The 19,030-nt window shown below is 40.8% G+C and overlaps 1 protein-coding gene across 1 annotated transcript in view; it reads left to right on the top strand.

Moving 5' to 3' along the window:
• Positions 1 to 3,136: 3,136 nt before the first annotated feature.
• hcrtr2 (hypocretin (orexin) receptor 2) overlaps positions 3,137 to 19,030 on the top strand; it is a 46,265-nt gene continuing 30,371 nt past the window's right edge. The window contains exon 1 of the mRNA XM_056761228.1: positions 3,137 to 3,362. Coding sequence (XP_056617206.1) covers positions 3,137 to 3,362 — 226 coding nt within the window. The remainder of the gene's footprint in view (positions 3,363 to 19,030) is intronic.

Below are 19,030 nucleotides of genomic sequence, written 5' to 3' on the forward strand. Positions count from 1 at the left end.
TTGGGGACGCACCTGCCCGTGACACAAGTGGAAGCCCAGATACCTGACCTCCACTCGCCCAATTGCACACTTCTTTGGGTTAGCCGTGAGCCCCGCTCCTCTCAGCAAACTCAAGACCGTATTTAGGTGCTGCATATGCCGCTGCCAATCATTACTATAAATGACAATGTCATCCAAGTAAGCAGCGGCATATGCCCCATGTGGGCGTAGGATACGGTCCATGAGACGCTGAAATGTCAATGGGGAACCGAATAAGGCGAACGGAAGTGTGACAAATTGGTGTAATGCAAACGGTGTAGTGAAAGCTGTTTTTTCCTTGGATAAAGGAGATAAGGGGATCTGCCAGTATCCTTCTGTTAAATCCAACGTCGAATAAAAGCGAGCCGCACCTAGCCGATCAAGCAGTTTATCTATCCGCGGCATTGGATATGCATCGAACTTCGACACAGCATTCACCTTGCGATAGTCCAAACAGAACTGGACCGAGCCGTCGGTTTTGGGAACCAAAACTATCGGGCTGGCCCGATCACTGTTGGACTCCTCTATTACTCCCATATCCAGCATAACGTCTAATTCTTCCTGAACCACTTTTTTCTTGTGTTCAGGTAAACGATACGGCCGGCCGATACACTCCCGGTGTGGTCTCAATATGGTGCTCTATAAGTGTAGTGCGGCCAGTCAGAGGCGAGAACACATCGGAAAAACGAGCCTGCAACCTGGCAACGACGGTGATCTGGGATGGCGAGAGATGAACCCCCAGGGGCCAGAGTGTTCGGTTGAGTTTTTCTTCCCACCTCTGGCCCGAGATCATTCTCCCTTCCTACCACTGTCGCCAGCATCACTGCGTCCGCCTCACTCCATTTTTTAAGGAGGTTGAGGTATTATAATTGATGTGCTCCGTTTCTGTCTGGTCTTACCACCTCATAATTGAGATCCCCCACTCGTGGTGTAACCACAATGGGTTCTTGCCACTTGGCGAGTAACTTTGAGCTGGATGTTGGGAGCAATACGAGGACTTTCTCTCCCGGTGTTAACTGACGTAATCTGGCGCCCTTATTATATTGCCGGCTTTGTCTGTCCTGGGCCTGTAACAAATTCTCCATAGAGAGCCGCCCCAAGGTGTGGAGTTTTGTTCTCAGGTCCATTACATACTGAATTTCGTTCTGGCTAGCGGTAGGTCCGTCCACCCAAGTCTCCCTTAGGGCATCTAACACCCAACGGGGCTGACGTCCATAGAGCAACTCGAAGGGGGAAAACCCAGTGGAGGCTTGGGGAACCTCGTGCACGGCAAATAACAAGGGCTCCAGCCATTTATCCCGATTTTTGCCGTCCTCGTGAACGAACTTTCGGATCATGGTTTTCAACGTACGGTTGAAACGTTCGACCAGTCCGTCCGTTTGTGGGTGATAGACACTGGTCCGAATCGTTTTCACCCCCAACAACCCGTATAGTTCTCGGACCTTCAGTGACATGAACGTCGCCCCTTGATCCGTGATAATCTCTTTCGGGATTCCCACGCGGGAGATCAATTAGAACAATGCGTCCGCCACGCTTTTAGCGGAAATATTGCGGAGTGCCACTGCCTCGGGGTATCGGGTTGCATAGCCCACAATGACCAATGCAAAGCGGTGCCCACGTGCGGAACGCTCTAACGGCCCGACCAGGTCCATACCAATTTGTTCGAAGGGGACCTGGATTTAAGGGAGGGGGCACAATGGTGCAATCGTTCCCCTGAATCCGTTCCCCTGAATCTGTCGTCGAGTGTCCCTGCTCTGCCTCTCCAAATTGTGCAACCGCCCCTACCCGCTCATGTTTATCCCCAGAGACACCCGCACAGAAATATCCTAATAACACACAGCAAGCTCGTGGATGACTTCCGCAAACGGTGAAGCTGGCGGGTTCTGCATCTCGGCGGCGTTCTCCTACCTTCCCGGGTTTCGGCACCAATGTAGTAGAGTTCGTGTATGTGGAAGGAAGGATATAGGTTCGGCGTGGCTGGTGAGAATCTTTATTCTTAAAAGTACAAAACATAAAGCAAAGGTAAATAATATTTTAGTATGGCCTCCTGGCACATAAGTTCTCTTTCTTGGTTTCTGGTATGTGTCCTCTCGACACCGTCTAATCCTCAGCCAAGCTCTCTCTCTCGAACCTCCCCTCGTGTTGGCTTTTATCCTCTTCCTTCCAATCACTGTAATTACAGACAGGTGTTTACGATCGGCCTTTGACCTACTTATTTCCCGCCAATTTCCTGTCTCTCTCTCTCTCCAGACTCTGCTAGACCACGCCCCCCTTGCCACACAAGGGTTCACTCAAAACAGGGCGAGTCAGCACAATCGTCCGTTCATTACATGTTGCTAGCAACATGTGACATCTTGACTTTGCTTACGCCCCCAAAATGGTAAACACGCCTCTGACAATCAGATTTATAAAGAAAATCTTGAATTACCAAAAAAGGACACATAGTTTGAGCAAACAGTTCTTTCCCCAAGGCTTGACAATTTTAACAGCATAACAGACACTTCAAACTCAATAAATTATCATTAAATGGACAGGCTGTATTTTCAACTAAATATTCACTAAGGCTTGTCCACCACCCTTTTATATGAATCAACATGAAGGTTGTATAGATAAAGCCACATGAATGGCAAAAAGATTTACGTTGAGTTTTGGATTGTCACAGGTATCACATCCTCTGATAGTTTAAGCAGTGGTACCTGGAAATCTCTTGCATCTCTTTTTTATTTCAGCATGTGCATCAATTACATCACAGTAATCTAAACAAAGACTGTCCTCAAACCATACAATAATGCTACATCCCTTGTTTTTTTGCAAATGCATGTTGTCACTCTTTTGGCCAATGTGCAATTTAAATCTAGGCCTAATACTTTAATAAAATATAATTTAATTGAACAATTTAAAACCAAGTAACAAGACATAATTATTTCAGCGTTTTGATGTGACAACACCTTCACATGAAAAAAGATCATCCTTCCTAGACTCTTGATGGAGTCTGCAGGTTTAAAAAGCTCCTCAGTCTTGGTAAGTAATTGCTTATACGTCGAGAGGCTGACAATGCGTCACTGCTCTTTCTGACGCTCAGTTTCATCCCCCTTCTCCCTTTCTCACTGCCTCATTCATGCGCGATGCTCAGACAGAGAAGATGTCCGGGACCCCCGTTAATTCTGCCTGTACTGACTGCATATCCACGCCGCATCTCAACTCAACACATCATCATTTTGATGAAGATGAAGAACTTCTGAAGTACATCTGGAGAGAATACCTGCATCCTAAACAGTATGAATGGGTGCTCATAGCAGGATATATTATTGTCTTCCTTGTTTCTTTGGTGGGAAACACCTTAGGTAAGTTTGCACGGGCAAGTTAGAAATGTATTTTTTTTCTGTCAGAGAAAAACAAAAGAGTTTTCAATTATGTTTGCTGCTGAACCGATTGTTTGTGAATAGGATTGTGTTTTTGGTTCAGTTTGGGATTTTCAGTAATTGTGCAATGGTTAATAAACAATGTTGTTTTAACTGCTTTCTCCAGATAGCCTAGATTAATGCTAAAACAGATAAGCGGTATTTCCAACTAAAACATCTAATTCGAAGTCAAACATATTACTAGTTATGTTTTATTATGGAAATATTAATAACGAACCTAAAGAATATTATTAAATATAAAACTAAATGTAGTTCATGATCCTTTTAAACATTTTTATAGTAGCCATCTCACTTACACGTTTTTGACCATTGGCAAAATTTAAAACACAGCCGACATCGGTATCTTTGCTCTTCATGGAAAACGTGTTTGCCGGTTAATCTTTTCATCAGGCAAATCAAATCATGTAGTCCATTGGGTTGATTTCTTTACTGTAACCCTATTGTGAACTTTCAGATAACAAGTAACACAGCCTACTGTGAATTTATTATTTTTAAACTTCACTGAGGATGATGCAAAATTCAAGAACATATGTTTTCAGAAACATAAAAATGGAACTCATCAATGATCTAGATATCCTGAACTAGTGGATGGTAAATTCCCGAAATATTTTGGATCTTTTGAAACTGTACTCCAGTTGGAATTCTTTTCATTTGCTATTCCCTTTAAACGAGAAGTGTGTCATTTCTGTGCCACTAGGGGTATCACATGTAATCACAACCGGTTTGCTTAGAAGCTCAGCCAGGGGTTTGACAGTAAGGCGCATGTTAAGCCGAACTGTTGAATCAAAACTATTCGCAGGTTTACTCAGTTATGATGTTATGATGCTGTATGAATGGCACTGTTGTTATTAACTGGTCCTTCCTCTGGTGTTTTGATCTGCATGTAAAATTCCTCAAACAGATATATCGCCAATGGCATGCAGAGCCGAGCTGAGCAGAGCAGACATTTACAGTTTATAATCTTTTGAAGCTGATTAACAGGCTTGTGCATAAGATTGTATAATATAGATAGCGAACTAAGGAACCTGATAAAAGTGTGATACTATAAAAAGAAAATAAATCATGTGAAATAATAGTTGAACAGCTGCAGCAGCCAGTCATTATGATGTCTGTCTTCAATGTTAAAAAATCTGCTGATTTTGTAGAAATTTTGCTTTAATCACAACATTTTGTAGGACATTGCTATATTTAATGCATATCAGATGCCCTTTCCACATTGTGGCTTTATGGCAACACAGTCTCACAGGAATTCATGATATTGTCACAAACTGTAACGTATTAAATTGTGTTTACTGACACGAATTTACCCCTTTTTTCGTGTCAGTTAGAAATACTTTTTTTCTTGTCACCCAACACAACTTTCAATCTAGTGTATTTTAATATGCTGTATGTGTATTCATGTATATAAATATTTATCAACGCAATCTGATGGAAATTCATACCTATTTTACAAAGTGGCAGAACTCCTATTTTCTATGATCTCATTCATTGGGTAGTTTTGTTATGATTAGGGCAGCCATTTATCATTGTTTTGCCACATGAAACTTTGCAGCTGTGATTTTCAGGGCTTGGGGTGAAGTAAGGTTTTGGTTAGCCACATCCTGAAATATGTACTTCTTTTGATATCATGTTATACATATATATCAATGAAAATATACATGCAGTCTGTGTATTGAAAATTTTGCTGAGTGACACGAAAAGAAAGTCGTGCTGAATGACACAAAAAATTGGGATATTCGTGTCAGTGAACACGAATTAATAGATTCTAAATTTTGTGACTAAGCCACGAATTGCCGTGAGACTGGGTTTTGCTATAGACTGTGATTAAACTGAAGTTTAATGTATAACAGACCTATTTGGAAGAGATGAAAAAGGTGACACAAATATAATTCCCTACAATTTTAGTGATTTTACATTCAATTTATGCATTTTGGCGCACTCAGACAAGCAATACTAACAACTAACTTACTGTCACACCAGCCATAATATGCTGGTCAAATGTATTGGCCTGCACAAGTTTCAAGTGTACTGAATGACATCTGCTGTAGCAGCACCTAATAACATGACATATGACCAAAGTGAAGCTCTTACGCAAATATTGAACACCAATACAATTTAAGATAAAATGCTTTACTGCTATTATATATCTGGCAAACAACCCATTAGCCTATGTTAACAACATAAGTTTACAATCGTCAGCACAGTCATTCATTATACAGTGATTGTTACATTGCCTGTACATAGAGAGTAATTGGTTCTGGTAAAAATTAAGATTTGTTGTCAATTTACTCTGAGGCCATGGAGCAATTTTATTCTCAATGATTATTCATGCATAAAACACATGCATAGCCAGTTTCACATGCATCAAACCTAATTCACATGCACAAAGCATAGACATTCACATATACAAAATTATTTTCTCATAAAAATATAAGTTTCCCAAATGCTAAATACAATTCAAAAACGTACAACTGTGCACAAAAGTTTCAACAGTTAAAATTTACTAGTTTATCATGGAATGTATATGTGCTTATCCTATGAAAATTAACTCGTATTAAATTAACACTGGTTGGATACTGTGCTTTGGACATTTGAACATAAATATTTGCATTCAGCTGTAATTGTGTATCTGTTGATTTTATTCAGTGTAGTGAAAGAATTCACCAATCATACTGAAGGCAACAAGGGTCAATGCTCTTTTTCACAGACACACACCCAAGCAATACAAATAGCATTTTGAGAAGTATTGGATTTTTTACACCAGGGACTCACATAATACAACTCGAAGTACTAACAACTTGGAATATCCCTAGCAAAGACTTGACTCATGCTGCAGATAATTTTAATGAATCTCAGGAGCTTTTGGGGGTTTCAAACATGATTGATAAATTCTCACATTCTTTTCTTTGGGTTATACCACACTTACTGGATCATCATGTAAATATGCAATCAACACGTAGTAAAAAGAGTTTTCTCACAGAGATATTGAAGAGCTTTGGAAAGTGCATGTGCCATTTTTTTCCTCTATAGATGTGTTGAGGTGGTTTCATCAAACGATCAGATGATGAAATATGCTAACGCAATGTGGTCATGTGATTCAGACATAAAACAAGAAGAAAGAGACAGAGCTAGCAATGTGAGGATGCCTCTGCTCAGCTGGTAAATCAAAGCATCTTTATGTTCCAAATCCCCTAAACACAAGGGAAAGAATGTGACATACCCAACTTGAGTGAAACATTGTCACAATGATATTGCATAGTTGTCTTTAACACCTGCTGTCTTACATTCAGTGACCATTGGGACCATCAGTTACAATGTTATTTCAGGTATAAGTGACGTTGGCAACCAAATCCGGACATGTGCTAACACTTTTATTGCCTGGCAGCTATTCCCAGAGGTCATCACATCGCCACATCTTTTCCTGTTCCCTCTGGGCTGATTTATCCGTTGTGTCTTCATTAATTTTCGGGTTGCTGTCTTCCAATTGCGTTGACAAAAAAAGTGTGAAAACATCTCCCATAGAGCTTTATACAAAAGAAACAAAAAGGGAGAAGCACCACGAACTATGAAATTGCTACAATTTATATGTTAGACAGCAATAGTTTTTGAGCACACGCCTGTGTGCACAGCAATCATCAATGTCTGAGTCACTGTATAAGCCATTGATAATGAAAGAGAGCAAACAAAACAAAACTGTATTTGTTAGTGTGTAGGTTGGTGTGTAGGACATAATCTTCAATTCCCTGAAAGGCTTTGAAAGCGAGAAACTGGTCTGCAATTAAATATGTATGTTTGTATTTCAAAAGAATATGTAACCAATGTTTTTTGGAGATTATAACAAAGAATGAAATATATATTAATACATAAATTTGAATTTATTGTACATACATATATATGCATTCAGGCAAGCAAATGATGAAATGAAGAGTTTAGTTCCAAAATAACTCAGATTTTAAAAATGTTCAAAAATCGTGTTTTTTATTATCTTATCATGTTTTATTGTGTTTTATTTTGTAAGTTAGCTGTATTTCAGAGTTATTATGGCTTTTATCAAAAGAACACTAACTGCAGTTTGATTGATATTAATTGAAATGCACAATAAAAAAACAGAGTTTTGACAGAGTTTTGAAATCAATCTCTTCAAATAGAGCGAAACCAGGGTCATAATAGTGAATGAGGCTCATGTTCTGTGATTGCACATTCATGTTGTATTTGTCTTTGCATAAAAGCCCACATTCATTGAAACAATTGCATATTAGTGCCTTGATAAAAATCAATATCCTGTCCTTGTGCTGTGGCTGTGATGCTGTTCAGTCAAACATTTTACACATTTAAACAGAAATAATTTCTTATGTGAAAAGAGGGATTGAGAAAAATCAAAACACATTTTTATCACAAAGGACAGAGATCATATGTGTCATCAGGTTTAATGTCATCAAAACATTAAGCAAATTAAGTAAATCTTCACATGAAAAGAGTATGTGTTACAGCCTGTTATAGTAAGACCAATTTAGAAACTGGCATTCCAGTGGCTAAATTGAAATAAATATGTTTTGGTTTTCAGCAAATTATGTCCTAAATTTTTGGTTTTATTCAACAAAATTTCATTGTTGAATCGCTAATCGTGGCCAGAATAAAATATCTTATGTTATTTGACCAAATTATTATTGATAAAATAAGGGTACTAACGGTACTGTTGAACGTGTTGACAAAATGTTCAAATGCTCTCCTACTTTGGAGAAAAGCGTCTGCCAAATGTATAAATCTAAATATCATCAATATTCACTCCTCATATCTTGTGGTGAATTTAATTGATTCACGAAAATATTGTCACATCTATAGCTAAATAATCGCTATCTTTAAATACTCTGAGTTTTAACCTGACCTGTCAATCTGCTGGCTAAGGCAACATCCTGCAGCATGACTGAAATTCAATCCTGCGTTTTCTATTAGCTTTCTATACTTGCACATACATTTTGTCAGGCTAAACAATTTGTATCTTATGTTAAAGTTTTTGAATGAATTTTATGAATACACAACCATACTGACCATGTGATCCACCTACAGTAGGTGTTTGATTCTCATTTTTGTTTAAGCAGTCCAGCTTTTCCTTCTCCGCAAATGATGCATGTGGCTTGCACTCCTGTGGCTTATTAAAGCAACATTGTAATAGGAGTTCAAAGGTTGTGTGTTTGGAACACACATACTAATGACCTGTATACTTTTAATGCAGTGCAAGTACGTTTGGATATGAGTGCCAAATGCATCAATGTAACTGTAATTGTGACAAAGCCTTCAAAAGATTTTCGCCCGAAGGACTCTTGGCATAAGCATAATAATGCTACCTTAGCTTTTGAAGCTGCCTTTTGTTGCCAGCGCACATTCTGCTGGTTGCTTAAGCTCCTCTCTATAGGTTCAAGAATCAAGCTATTGTTATTTATCTATTGTGTGTAACACACTTATTAATGAATTGACCTCTCGGTTATTGATTTCTTTAAGTTCTTCGATAAATGTGCTAAACAAAATCAACATTAATCAACTGATCTCATATAATATTGATGGGTTGATTGGTAATCCATGCAATTCATGCCTTATTCATGAACAACTTGGACTTCTATTTACATTATATTTACATTCATTTGCAGCACAGATGCTTTTTAACCAAACCACTTACGAAAATGTGCATAGGGCCAGATTTAGTAACAGCTTGTGGAAGCACAAAAGCCACTTCTGGAATAAAAAAACTACTGTCAGTATTTACTAAAGACACACAGTGAAAATGATCACTGAAAAGGCATGGACACAGCTGTTTTGCGACTGACCTTATAGTGCATATGCAGACGCAATGAGAGGAGAGTATTAAATAAGTCCCGCATGTTTGTGCTCGTCATTGTACTTGAATTTGTGGCTATATTTAAAGGGATAGTTCGCCCAAAAATACCAATTCTGTCATAATTTACTCAACCCCAGGTTGTTCCAGACCTGTATCATTTTCTTTGTTTTGCAGAACACATAGGAAGAAATTTGGAAGAATTTCAGTAACCAAACAGATCTCATCCCCCATTTACTGCCAGAGTGGGGAAAATAAATACAATGGGAGTCAATGGGGGATTAGATCTGTTGGTTACTGGCATTCTCCCAAATATCTTCCTTTGTGTTTAGCAGAACAAAGACATTTATACAGGTTTCGAATAGGGTGACCACCACCCAACAAACCAAAATGGTACAGGTAATACGATGTAAATATTTTTTAACTTGGAAGATTTTGTTTGTCAGAAGATTTTTGTAGCTCAGAGAGAGGATTTAATAGAAAAGAGTGTTACCACAGTTGAAGAGGCTTAAGGACTCTGTAAAAACCTCACAATGGGGACAAAGTTGTACCGCTGGGGCTTAAGAGACACCTGATATTCCCCATAGGCTTACAATGGGGAGGGGAATCCCATAAAATCAAGTGTAGCGTCATTTCTGGTTGGTCACATAAGTCAAGCTTGCAATCAGCCGATCACATCAGGTGCAATTTATTGACGTTAACCTATAGTCATAGAATATATACTGGAATGTGTCCAATAGAGCAGTGGTTCTCAACCTTTTTGGAGTACGGGACCCTATCATATCTCAAACCAATCCTCATGGACCCCCAATCCTTGCGCTCACACCCCATCCCATTTTCTTTCCACAGCAAAACAACATATTTCCACTAAATTAGGAAAATAATTTTTTTGGTAAAGTCTATATATGGTACCATAAATTAAAATTACCCTTTAATAGTTTTCAGTTGCATCACAATTACACAATAATCACAATCACGCCGCCAGAACATTCTATTTCAGAATCTAAACCCAAATTATTGCAGATTATTCTTTTGACATTAATTTGTCAACAAGGACTTACACCAACCATTAGTTATCAGTTACCTTTATATGTAACCTTTATATATTGTTTCATATCTCTAGAAAATTATAAAAACAAGAAAACAATATCAAATTTACCAACGTGATATGGAGGCCATCTATTGCTCAATAAAAAATGTTTTTTAAACTTCAATCAGGAGTGGACTTTGAACTCCTGGCGAATTGGCGAGACCTTTGAGTTCCCTATCAAAAGCTACACTTGATGCTGCATTTCTAACGCTATGGTAGAACAGTCTTTGTACGACTGGTTGTGAAGCACGTATGTCAAACACGGCAATTTTTTTGGCTTTAAATAACCTCGGCAAGTGACGTGGCTTATTACACCAGCACCTGCAGGTTATAAATACGCGTGGGACGAACGCGTCTTCAGGTTTCTTAGTCTTCAAGGACTGCTTTGTGTTACGTGTGTTTGTCTCGTGTGGTGATAGAGTAAAGTAATACAGTAGTTTAAAGATTTATTGTAACGAGGAAGGCGGGACGAGTGCCATGAGGCGGGGCCAGTGGCGTGATTGATAGTGGGAATCAGCTGTGCGTACACCGGGCACCGGACATGTGTTTAGTTTGTATTTATGTTGTTGTAGCCGGCCGTGAGGTGGCTGCCAGCGTTTTACTTCCCTGATATTGTTTGTTTATTTTGATTAAAGTTTGTTTAACGTTTGCCGGTTCTCGCCTCCTTCCTTCCCTAATTTGACCTGTATTACATTGGTGCCGTAACCCGGGAGGAAGAAGGGACATGCTGTCGAAGAGACCTCACCGCTGAGCGGCACCAGGTTGCCATGAGGAGGCGTTCGTGAGGTATAGACAACAGGCTGATTTTAGCTCACAGGTTAAGACTTAACGTCATAAAGAGCGTTCTTTCCCCTATGCAGAATACAACGTATCTCGGGGTCATATAAGACTTGATCGAAACGCATGCACAACTGATTCCTGCACATGTCAAATCCGTCCAGAACACCCTGAGGAGAATCAGGCTAGGACAGAAAGTGACAAATCATCACCTTCACAGAGTTTTAGGTCTGATGGTGGCGGCTTCCACAGTGATACCTCTGGGTCTCCTGCATGAGACCGTTTCAGTTGTGGCTCAGAGCCAGGGGATTTCATCCAAGGGCCAAGCCCCAGAGGAATATATGGGTGACGCACCAGGGTCTTCGTAGTCTATATAGTTCAGACCTTGGTTTCTGACTTTAGGTCCCACTCTCGGTCCGTGTTGTCGTCACAAGATGGTAACAACAGACGCATCCCTCACGGGTTGGGGTGCGGTCTTTGATGGCTGTCCAGCTCAAGGTATCTGGAGAGGTCATCTTCTCGATTGGCACATCAATTGCCTCGAAATGATGGCTGTATTTCGGCCCTAAAAAACTTCCTCTGGTAGTAAAGAGGCCACCATGTCCTAGTGCGGGTGGACAACACTTCAGTAGTCTCGTACATAAATCACCAGGGCGGCTGCGGTCGCACCACCTGAACAAATTGGCCCAGCAGATCCTGCCCTGGGCAGAGAGCAAATTCCTGTGCCTCAGAGAGATTCTCATCCCGGGGCATATGAATGTGGGAGCAGACTTGCTGTCCAGACAAGCTTCGACAAAAGGGGGGTGGAGTTTCCACCCCCCGTTTCCCAAACAAATCTGGGAAAGATTTTACGAAGCAGAGGTGGACCTCTTTACTAGATAGGAGACAGCACAATGTCCCCTCTACTTCTATCTGACTCATCCAGCTCCCCTGGGTCTTGACGCGATGGCCCATACGTGGCTCAGACTGCTTCTTTACTCATTTCCTCCGATAGCTCTGCACCGGGGAGTCCTGGCGAAGATCCGTAAACAGGGGTCTCGCCTCTTTTTGATAGCTCCCAGTTGGCCAAATAGAATCTGGTTTTCGGACTTAGCATCCCTCCTCGATGACTCCCCTTTTGTCTCAGGTACAGGGGACAGTGTTTCATCCCCGTCCCGAGCTCTGGAACCTCCATGCCTGGCCCCTGAAGGGCACCAGCTGAGAGGTGCTGGGCTTCCGCCTGACATAGTAGAGACTATTTTAAGTGCTAGGGCTCCCTCCACTAGAAGGAGCTACATCCTTAGATAGAGCGTTTTTGACAGATGGTGCTTGGCACACCATGCAGACCAAATTCACTGCCAGATCGTTTCAGTGTCGGAGTTCCTTCAAGAGAAACTGTCGTCAGGGACAAGACCCGGTACTCTCAGGGTTTATGTGGCCGCCATTTCGGCCTGCCATGCCCTAAATGATGGGGTTTCTTTGGGAAAACACCTTTTAGTTGCCCACTTTATTTGTGGAGCGATGCGGCATATGCCTCCTTCTAGACAGACAGTCCCTTCATGGGACTAAGCGATAGTGCTCGAGGGTCTGGTTAACACCCCTTTTGAACCTATGGAGTCAACGCCTGTCAGGCTTCTGTTTCGCCATCCTGTTTAATCCCCCGCAACAAAGGGGCGGCTGCCACCAAGCAAACAATGTCACATTGGGTGAAGGATGCTACTGCTCTGGCCTATGAGGTGCACAGTCAAGAGTCAGAGCTCATTCAACAAGTGGGGTTTCATCTTCTATGGCCTTAGCAAGAGGTATCCCCTTGCAGCAAGTGTGTAATGCAGTTGTCAGTATTCTGGATGTCCATGCAACTCCAGGCGCACGCATCCTGGAGTCTACATCCCAGAGTCAAATCTGAGGCCTCCTCTTGGATTGTGCAAACACACAATACAACCTTGGGGGGTCCAGACACCTCCAATGCGGCGGCATTGGTATTGTCGTTCACATAGCGTTTGAAACGCAGCATCGAGTGTAGCTTTTGATAGGGAACGTCTCAGGTTACTTGGCTGTAACGCTGTTCCCTTAAAAAGTGGGAGCGAGATGCTGCGCCTCAATGCCGCACTGTAGGGGTGCCCGGACGTCCTTTCAGACAAAGTTGGAACTGTATGGTGGTGAAAAATGTGAGAAGAACCACCAACCAGCCACTGGCCCACTTGGAGTCCAAGTGGCATGGCGAAAGCATGCGCGCGTTTTGACTTTTCAGTGCTCTGGGTTGTTACAGTTAACGTTATTTAAACATTGTGTAATTTATCTGACTCCAAAAGATAAAAAGGAAACCTCGTTGAATGATATAGTGTATTTGATTATTATGCGTGATAATCCTGCAATTTGGGTCATTTTTTGATTATCCCGCTTTACTCTAAACTATATTCACTCTTCCAATTCTCATGTCGCTTAGAGTCTCGAACTGTCCGTTTATGCGCGGATCTCACGGTCACAAACTCGCCAGTCTTGGTCATTGCCAGAGGTAAGAGACCAGTAACATTTAGGTGGCTGCCCCCTCCAACTGTAATAGGCCCTTATGTTTGCTAATCCGGGGGACAGACACAGTCTCTATTTTAGGTTGTTTGTAAAAAGGGATTATTACATGTTGTATATTTTGTGTATTCTGTAACGCGAGACGGCAAGCAGACAGTTGGTTAAGCCATTCTGTCTCCTTCCTGACCTGGGCCCTAGGTAGTCAGACTTTAGCATTATTAAGACTGTCTGCCAAATTTCTAGAGAGGAGGGAAACCCCATCCCAGGAGGGATGGAGACCATCTCGTTTCAACAGGTCAGGTGTGCCCTCAAAACTCTTCTATATCTTATATTATTAAAATCTAAAATCTATATTATTCTGCAGGCACCACTCAGACAACCAGCCATTTAGTGATGATAATCTGCTATAAATCTCATCACCACGGTAAGCAGTAAGAGGGCCAGAGAATATTACAGTGTCTGACATCGTGTTTGCGAGCTCACACACCTCTTTAATATTATCTTTAGTGATCTCCGATTGACGGAGTCTAACATCATTTGTGCCGACGTGAATAACAATCTTACTGGATTTACGATTAGTCTTAGCCAGCACATTTAAATTTGACTTGATGTCAGGCGCTCTGGCTCCCGGTAAACATTTGACTATGGTGGCTGGTGTCTCTATGTTAACGTTCCGGACAATAGAATCACTAGGGCACTTTCAGCAGGTTTCTCAGTCGGTGCGTCACTGAGTGGGGCAAACCTGTTCGAGACTTTAATCGGAACGGTTGAGTGATGTTTTGTCCTGCGACTATGCCGTCTCACCGTCACAAAGTTTCCCAGCTGCAGGGGATTTTCAACCGGAACCGAGCTGTGTGCGCTAACATTGCTCGCATCCGAAGTGTTTTCTACAGTCCTAACACTCTTACTATCCTCAAATAAAGATTGGATGCGAGACTCTAATTCTAAGATCTTCTCCGTCAGCCTAACTACTTCCCTGCATTTATCACATGTAAAACCCTCGCCGCTGACAGAGAAGGCTAAGCTAAACATATGACATGAGGTGCAAGTAACAACGATAGGAATAGAAGCCATAACTCACCGGGTATGAAGTGCAATCCTAATTTACCAAGGTTGCTTGATGAGTCTTCGTATATACACTTAAAAAGAGAAACAGTTAGCACACAAGACAAATAGGGGGAGATGATATTCCACAATGTAAACAGAAGGCAAGCTAACACGCTAATATGCTAGCGGCGTTACGTTTCAATTAATATAGGTTTAAAATATAAAGTTATAAATAATTCGGCAACGACAGTGATAGGTAACGATGGTAAAATACACTAATAATAAGACCAAGAACAAATGTGAGGTGAAGCAAGTGTCAGAGGATACAAACTAGCCGCCGGCAGCGATGCAATCAGGAACCGGAAACACCAATCACAAACCTTAAAACAAATCTAAAAGCAAAACTAAAAGAAAATCAAAATGACAAATCTGAAAACACAATTTCAAATCTCAAAACGGAATAGCAAATCATAAAACACAACAAAATAACAAGTCAGAAACCACATCCACAAGTCAGGAAACAAAACGACAAGTTAGAAAACACATCGACAAATCAGTCAAACCGATACTGAATTTGGGGTTTTCATTAGTTGTCAGTTATAATCATCAAAACTAAAAGAAATAAACACTTGAAATGTATCAGTATGTGTGGAATGAATGTATACATTATACAAGTTTTACTTTTTGAATGGAATTATATTTTAATTATATGACCAGCACCTGTATGTGATACGGCGCACATTCATTTAATAGGGTTCAAAAAACACATTTTGTTAATAATGTTGAAACGGGCTCATGTTGCATTAGAAGTAGACGTCTGTTTCACACTGCATGTATGTGCGGCATGAGCCCTGAGCAGCACGCATAGTGCAGTTGAAACTGCCTGTGTACTATCCGTGATCGTTTTCCCCTCAAGATACATATAACATAGGCATATAACATAACATGATATGAACTTTAATCAGTGTCCCTGTTGGTTATGCTGCAGGGACTGACACGATCGTTTGTTTTCGCTTATAAATATAAACATAAGCCTATAACAATATTTTGAAAACGCGCATCTGACGCAGGCAGTGTGTCTGAGTTGTTCGGAACGTCTCTTTATATTCGTTAAATTTTTTTTCAGTTGTACAAACAAAACCATAGCAAAGTTATCGCTTTCCAGCTTGACTTCACACACCTGCAGGGACGGATTAACAGAAGGGCTGGGTGGGGCTGAATCCCCAGGTCCCGCAAAAGGAGGGGGCCCTTGATTAGGAGCTGTCCTTACATCATTGATTGACAATTCATAAAGATGTTTGACTATAAAATAAAAATAAACTATTGGAACATGTTCCTGAATGATATATTTCTCGGTCCAATCAAAATCAGTTTACATTTTGCGCCATTACGTCAGGAAACGCCTCTCTGCGTTATGCATTCGTTTGGCATGTTTGTTTTCAAAAAAGTGATAGTGCGCAAAAAGGAGAAATAAAGAAGACAGGGAAAACCGTGAGATTAACCTTACTGCTAAAATTCCAAAATTTACCAGCTGCTTCAGCTCCCTCAGGGACAAAACATCCATGCACGAGGAAACTCTGGGGTGCAGCGGCAATACACATTAAGCATCACCCACCGTCACAGATCAACGTGCTTTACATGTTGAAGGTGAGTTAGCAGCAGCAGTCGGTTCTTATAAATGACCAGTTAGAAAGCAAGGGTTTTACAAATGTTTACTTTGCTCCTTTAGATGAAAATGGCAGTAAAAGTGCAGCGAAATATAAGCCAGCTCATCTGATCCGTTACAAATGTGATGGAGTGAAGAGCGCTCCTTGTCAAAGTAATCTTTTATTAAGTCTCGTTTTCGGTCATCACTGGGACAAAAACGACTGTGCCATTTAACATAGATTTTCCCAGAATGCGACATTTCACATGGTTAAAACCATTGATTTTAACAATATCATTATAGGGGCTTGTGCTCGGAAGACTTTTTAACGTTAAGATCCGATGTAAAGTATTAATTGTAAAATACTACGTTACATTATAAAATCACACTCTTATTCATGTAAACAATTTTAAACCACTTAAGCGCGATTTGAAACATTTGCTTTGACGAGTTCAGTATAGAAAGACAGCTTCTAGCTGTGGTGGGACACGGCAAAATGCAACACGGAAGCTTTTAAAGGGGCCTGCTGTGACTCCTGTCACTATACAAAGAACATAAGAAAACAGGAATTCAATGTGTTTTGTAGCTTTAATGAAAATTCTTCTGTATTTAATTTATATTTAAAGACAGTAAAGTGTTTGAGAACTTTTTGAAAACATTCAATTTCTGTATATTTTCTACCTGTTAGACATGAAAGCTCTCAATTATACTGTTGAAGGGCTATAATTAATGTAATAAGATAAAATAATCAGAAAAGTAAATATAAGAAATAAATATAAAATAGTATTCAAACGGTAGAAAATTAGATGGAATAGTTAGAAAAGGAAATATAATAATAATAGCAAAAAATCTAATAAACACTGCAGAAGACACCGTGGCGTGGCAATAAAATGAACGGGGCCCTTGGGTTTGCTATAGCCCCGGGGCCCAATGTGTTCTTAATCCGGCCATGCACATCGGCGTAGGCACCGTAGGCCTATCACGTACACCGCACGCGTTAGATGTTGCGCGTATAGGCTTATGTTTATATTTGTAAGCAAACAAACGATCCAGTCTGTCACTCTCTCACCATAAGCCACAGGGACACAGACACATCATGTTATATGCTTACATTGTATATTTCTTGTTAGGGGAAAACAATCATGGTGGTACACTGTATGTGTGGTACACGGTTATTTCGTTTCCCCGAATTATTGTTGTGTTTTAAGATTTGTCATCTTTATTTTGGATTTTTTATTTTGCTTTTACTTTTGTTTGTTTGATCTTCTCGGCCACGGTACATACTGGCCGTGTTTCTGAAGTCGATGCTCTCTTTCGTCCACAAATATAACTTATGAGTGTGAGAAACGGGAGATGGTGAAATTTGGCGCCTCCTCCATCCTCCGATGACTTTTAGATGTTAATGGCGCCTAAACAATACACACCTTCCCCAATATTTCTTAATTTCTTCCGAAAGTGGAGGGGACATGTCCCACCCACAAATTACGCCTATGCATTCCTTACAACCGATCTTAAGTAAAACCGCTCCAAATAATCGGTCCGGTGTCAGGTGTCGGAAACAGATGAGTGATCTATCAAAGATTGCTGTTTGCACATGCACACTTTCACACACTAAAAGGCCTCCGTTACACTTCTGAGTCTACTGTTGTGTTTATTGCTGTAGATAAATGATGATATGCAATCTAGTTGCATATAAGCTGTGTATTAGAAAGCTATGTTCATATGTGGTTCTGGAGTGCCCCCTGGTGGCGTTACACATTTTGTATACTAGAGGCACGTGTTGTTAGGAGCTCCCGTGGTGAGCTAATAAACAAGTTATTTCTCGGCATCCAGACGTCTCCATTTCTATAACAAACTACATGGTGTCAGAAGTAAAACTACTAAAGCAGGAAGGACATAATGGCCGAAGGATTTCGCCGACCAGACACGCTCACAGACAAATTAATCAGAGATAGACTGGTGTGCGGCATAGACAATGATAGCGTGCGAAGAGTGCTGCTCAGAGAAAGTGATCTAACTCTTGTGAAAGCGATCAAAATATGCCAAATAGGCGAATTAACAGAACAGCACACGAAGGTGCTAGCTGCACCGAGTAGCGGGCATACGAGCGTTGACGCAGTCCGTTTTCACGCGAAAGAGAGTAAAGCCGTTGTGCACCGGCAGCTTCCGCAACAAAAATACACGAGCGGGACAAAGAACCTTGTTAACTGTAAAAACTGTGGTGAAAATCATCCAGCAAAGCGTGATCAATGCAAAGCTTTGGACAACAATGTCACCGCTGTAAAAAGTTTAATCATTTAAAGTCCCAGTGCAGATCGGCATCAAAAGACCATTCCAAATCCATTTATCAGATCACTGATGAAAACAAAGACAGCAGCGAGGAGTCATTTCATATCGACGGGCTATGTCTTGGTGCCAGTGAAGTAGATGCAGTCAATCATCATATGGCTAACAAGCAGGAGATACATTGCAGCCTGACAGTAAATGGCAAGCCCCTTGAGCTTAAAATTGACACAGGAGCCAAGTGCAATGTCATTTCAACCGAAACATACCAAGCAGTAAGATGAAATGAGAAAATTCACGAAAGGTCAAAGGCAACATTGGTGGCTTACGGAGGCACTGTGATTCGAACACACGGAACTGTAATGCTGCACTGCTTAAACAGCAAACAAAAATCACACCTGTTGCAATTTCAT

This window comes from Triplophysa dalaica, chromosome 11 (genome assembly GCF_015846415.1).
Source record: "Triplophysa dalaica isolate WHDGS20190420 chromosome 11, ASM1584641v1, whole genome shotgun sequence".
Lineage (NCBI taxonomy): Eukaryota > Metazoa > Chordata > Actinopteri > Cypriniformes > Nemacheilidae > Triplophysa > Triplophysa dalaica.